At 35.7% G+C, this 5410-nt stretch overlaps 1 protein-coding gene across 1 annotated transcript; it reads left to right on the top strand.

Moving 5' to 3' along the window:
- The first annotated feature begins 541 nt into the window (after nt 1–541).
- On the top strand, nt 542–1595 carry LOC111895831 (NDR1/HIN1-like protein 6). Its single transcript, XM_042900243.2, has 2 exons — nt 542–1381; nt 1449–1595. The coding sequence occupies exons 1-2, from the start codon at nt 627–629 to the stop codon at nt 1453–1455; spliced, it is 762 nt and encodes a 253-aa protein (XP_042756177.1). The 5' UTR covers nt 542–626; the 3' UTR covers nt 1456–1595.
- The last annotated feature ends 3815 nt before the right edge of the window (nt 1596–5410 follow it).

Genomic DNA, 5410 nt, shown 5'->3' with positions numbered 1-5410 from the left:
TTTTGACATTGAAAAACCGTAATGTTTTGTCTTTCCAAATTTTTTATTTGTTATTTTTGGTTTTTTATGACTATTTTTTATTATGCATAAACCATGGTAATAAAATTTAACAAATAACTAAAAGTATACAAAAATAATACAAAAGATATTCACTATATGTTAATTTGCAATGAAAATCATAGATATATGTAAATCAATTTAATTTTTAGAATATTTAATTAATCACAAATATACATAAAGAGTCATTTTGGTATTCTATACGTTTAGGTTTTTTATATGGTTTTTTATAAGAAGCAAACCAATCCTAATATTTAGTTAATTTAAAAATAAAAATCCAAACCATTTTCAAAACACTTGTTCCCTTATTTTGAACATTATTACGACATAACTTGGGTATTTTAGACAACAAAAACGAAATTCAAAGTAAAAGGTACAAAATGTCAATCGATGCATAGTGAAAGGTCAATTTTAGAAAAGTCTACTTCCATATGACTTTATCTACTCTTGTTCATTCACAAGTCTTATATAATACGAAAGTTTCCGTCATTTTAGAAGAAAAAAAGTGTCCGACTTTGCTTCATTCTCGAACCCATTCACATTCACTTCATCTTCTTCTTCACATTCCAATGTCCGATCACCAGAGAATCCACCCGGACCCGGTCACGCCGGCGACCGACTTGGAATCCCAACAGAAACCCACCGCGCCATTGGTGCCCAGAGGCTCATCCAGGTCCGACCACGGCAATCCGGCGGAGCCACAACCACCATACCAGCGTACAATCCCGATCCAATACTCCAAACCACCAAAGAAACGACACTGCTGCCGCCGCTTCCTATGCTGCATACTTTGCTTCTTCTTCATCTTAATCATGATCGTCGGAATCCTAGCAGCAATCATCTACTTCGGATTCGATCCAAAACTCCCGAAATACTCCGTCGACGGGATGACCATCACCCAGTTCAATCCGAACAACGACAACACCTTATCCGCTCAGTTTAACGTCAACATTACAGCGAGAAACCCTAACACGAAGATCGGAATCTCATACGAAGGTGGATCAAGGTTGACGGTGATTTACATGGGAACGACTCTATGTCAAGGTTCATTTCCGAAGTTCTATCAGGGTCACCGGAACACGACGGTGCTGAACATTCCGATGACGGGACAAGCTCAGGACGCCACCGGGTTGTTGAATTCGTTGCAGGCGCAGATACAGACCGGAGTTGTGCCGCTGGTTTTGAGAGCTAAAGTTCCGGTGAGGATTAAGCTTGGGAAGCTGAAGTTGCCGAAGTGGAAGCCGATTGTGAGGTGTAGAGTGAATGTGAATACTTTGGCTACTGATAATGTTATCAGGATCAGGGATAGTAGCTGCAGTTTCAGGTTTAAGCTATGATTCTTTCCATTTATTATTTATTGTATTGATTATTATTATTGTGTTATTTTGTAGTTCTTGATTCGATATTCATGAGAAAGTGGAGGATCGTAGATCGGTTTTTTCCTCCCTTCTCTCTCTATATGTATACTCGTATTTTGTTTACATTATTATTACTATACATATGTATATTTGAGATAATAAAGATCATTTTTTATTTAAGTCGTCTCCATTTATGAGTTCTTTAGATTCAAGTAGACTTTCTTTGGTATGTCTTAGAAATAAATATGTTAATTTTAATTCAAAAGAAAGGTGGACTCGTGGTATATGATTGGCCGGTCAATGTTAACTAAATTAAGATTGTACATGGATTCCTATTTTCTTTTATTACGACTATTATTATTATTATTATTATTATTATTATTATTATTATAAAAAAAAAAAATCTCTGTGACAACAATCAAAACGATGTGTTTGTCTATGTTGTTTTAGTTTCTAGTTTGGCCGGTCAATGTTAACTAGTCATTAACCCATATAAAAATAGTTATTGTTTTTTTTACCCTTTTAAATTTTCTTTCATATTATTTAACTATTTCAATTAAAAATAGAAAATAAAAGTTGGACCCTAGTATACCTTGCCCTTCGAAAACTAACAATATATAGAACGTCTAAGATTATATATTATTATCAAATGAGAAGTAGAAGATACAATGAAAAGAAAAGATAGAATATATAGATTAGCTAATTAAGATTTTCTAGCTAATGGGCCAACATAAGACCCAATACAAAATAAAGTTTATAATCTTATTAATAGCAATGAACTGTTTGGACTGTTCAACAATTTGGAGATCCAAGGCTAATGGTGATGTAAAATTTAGTTCATTCTCAACTGAAGTTGCAGAAGCAGTGTACTGTGGTGGCCTAAAGAATGGAAACGAGGGACGTAACTGTCCAGAAGATTTGTTCTGTTGTGAAGGCTGAGACTGTGCAGTTGATCTCGTTTGTTGTTGTTGCTAATTTCCAATGCCTATCAGCGAAGGACAATTTGCCTTCCAATGGTTCTTCTTCTTACAGAAAGCACACTCATCAAATGCAACTTTGGGACGATTTTGATTTGAAGACTGAGGTCGTTGTGGAACAACAAAGACAACAGGAGTGGCTGTCTTTGTACATTTGTTAGCATGGGACTTGATACGAGTTTCTTCAGCAATCAACTCGTGAACAACCGAATCAATAGTGGAAAGAGGTATGTGATGCAAGATTGATCCATGCAAGCCTTCAAAATCTGAACGTAATGCCATCAAGAACTAAACCAAGCATTGTTCTTCCCTTCTATCAATATAAGGCTTAAAAGCTTTCAACACATCAGGTTTTGTAGAGCCAACCGATCCCACAAATCTGATATAGCTACATAAAATTCTTGAACACTAAGATTGTTTTGTTGGAGGGCTCGAATATCAAACTCTAACTGATACTGCTTTGCAAAGTTAGACTGAGTATACAACCTAGCCAAATGATCCCAAACCTCCTTTTATGTATCATACTTCGCCAACTGAGTACCAATGGACTGGATAACAAAATTATTAATCTAAGTAATGATCTTGGAGTTATCAGTCTCCCATGAATCCAATAAGGTTGCATAATCAACAACCTTCTCGTGTGTTGGTTTGTTCTTGTAACCTATAACAATCCCCCACATACATAGTCTTGCCTCGTAATAAATTTTTCATAACATACCTCCAATAGGTATAGTTTTTGCCATCGAGTTGAATACTAATGGACTAAAGAGAATCATCTCTTGGGGCCATATCTCAACATCAATAAAAGGAAAATAACAATAAATATGAATAGCAACAACAATCAAGATCTCGAAATCAACAAAACCAACAGAGGAAATGAAACCCTCGAAATCGACGAAACGAACTAATCAAATTAAACTGAATACAAAAACGAGCAACAAAACCATACCCAAAATTGCAAACAGTACGTGAAAAGTGTAGATGAACAGTACATGTGAACAATATCGATGAACAGTAATGTGAATAGTGTCGTGCCTGCTACAACTCGCCCCCAAAACAAAAGTATAGATGATCAACCGAGCTCTGATACCATGGTCCATGAAAACTAAGAAGATATAGAACATCTAGGGTTTCATATTATTATCAAATGAGAAGCACAAGATACAATGAAAGGAAAAGACAGAATATATAGACTAGCTAATTAGGGTTTTCTAGCTAATGGGCCAACATAAGACCCAATACAAAGTAAAACCCATAATCTTATTAAGCTAACACCCTTGACCCCCCACCAGCCCACCACCCTTATTCCCTTCATCCTGAAGAGTACCAAGTGAAGGATCAGTCGCTGAAGATTTTCCAAGTGGGAGGCAACAGTTACCAGAGATTTTGCATGGTGGAGCCTTGGATCTGTGGCAAAAAAATCTTCAAGAAAAGCACATGATGAGAGAGAGAGAGAGAGAGAGAGAGAGAGAGAGAGATGATGAGGATTGATGATGATGATGGAGGATGGTGAGTTAATGAATGTGTCGGTGATGGCTATACCCATTAAAACCTAGGGCTTAGGATGGAAAGAGTGACGATCAGCTTGAGCGATGGTGGAGGAAGCAAGATCGTGTTTAGCTTGCATAGATCAGTGGTGACATATGGTGGTGCCTTATATCGATTTTGGCTGGCCAATGGTTGGTGGGTTTTGTTGATTGTTCTATAAGGTTAAAAGGAAGTATTGTCGGCGTGGTGGTTAAAGGGAAATGGTATGGCTGTGATGTGAGTCCAACGGTAGCAACGAGATTTATTAATGATGGTAGCCGAATTTACCACTGAGAGATAAAGAAGAAGAGTAGATAGGGACTATGTGAAATGGGCTTAAAGCAAACGGGGAAATGTAGTGGTAGGATTAAGGTGGGGTTAGTGGCGACGACTAGTTCTTTCGTCGACAATGTGCATGTTTAAAGCGGTGAATAGCCGATGGTAGCTGAGGTAGTGGTGGTACAGGTTGAAGGCAACGACTGAAAGTGGTGGCGGCTGAAGTCTTGAGAGAAGGAAGAGAGTAGTTTTTTAGAGAGAAATATGAAAAAGGTTGTTGGATTTATGGTTAGGGTGAGGTGGGGTAACTTTTTAATAAAAAAAATTATTTTAATATAAAAAAAGAAATAAAATTAATTAAAAAAAGTCAAAGTATGGTTAAAAGAATAATTTCAGCTCAATTTTGAAAAAAAAAAATGAAAACATAAGAACCAATGATGTAAGAAATTAAAAATATACGAACAAATACATACATTTTGATAGTTGTCCTAACATAACTATGTTAGTTTTGGTAAATTATACAAATTATACCGACCAACCATGTAATTTTGTGGTATTATCATGGATACAAAAAAATAAATTTAGAGCAGATTACTTTAGACTCGATCTAATTCTAGATACAAATGAAAATGGTTGTTTATTGTGAGGCAAGACTCAGGATGCAAGAGGGAATATCATAATCTCAACAACTCCTATGCATACCATAAAGATCGGGCAGCCACTATTATATTAGAGATCCATCCATCACTAATTGCGACTAATTCAATATTATAGCATCACCAATACCCACTCCTATACATATCTTTATGTCACAAGCGTGTGTATCTACTTTTAACATACGCAATACAACTCATAAATGTAATTTAACATATGCAAGACAATTAATTGATAAATATACTCTAGTAGCGGATGACTGGTCAAAGTGAATCTTGACAAAGGAGATATTGACATTCATATCCTTCTTTGTGGCACTTGTGGCTTGAGAGTTGAATATGTAGTATGAGTGAGAAAGTGTATATTTGATAAATCTCAATGTCCATCAAACACTTTGTATTTTGAGTTGTTTAACACAAGAGCGTTTTTCTAATCCAAATTTACTCGTTTTCCTATTAACAATTATCCATCACATTCATTTTGATACACAAGTTTAATTTTTCAATTTTGTTTTATGAATAGACACAATGCCATCAACATAATTAACATGTTTCAAACAAG

The sequence above is a fragment of the Lactuca sativa genome, chromosome 3 (genome assembly GCF_002870075.4).
Source record: "Lactuca sativa cultivar Salinas chromosome 3, Lsat_Salinas_v11, whole genome shotgun sequence".
NCBI lineage: Eukaryota > Viridiplantae > Streptophyta > Magnoliopsida > Asterales > Asteraceae > Lactuca > Lactuca sativa.
The sequence above is the reverse complement of the archived record's forward strand: the minus strand, read 5'-3'. Positions and strand labels throughout refer to the sequence as shown.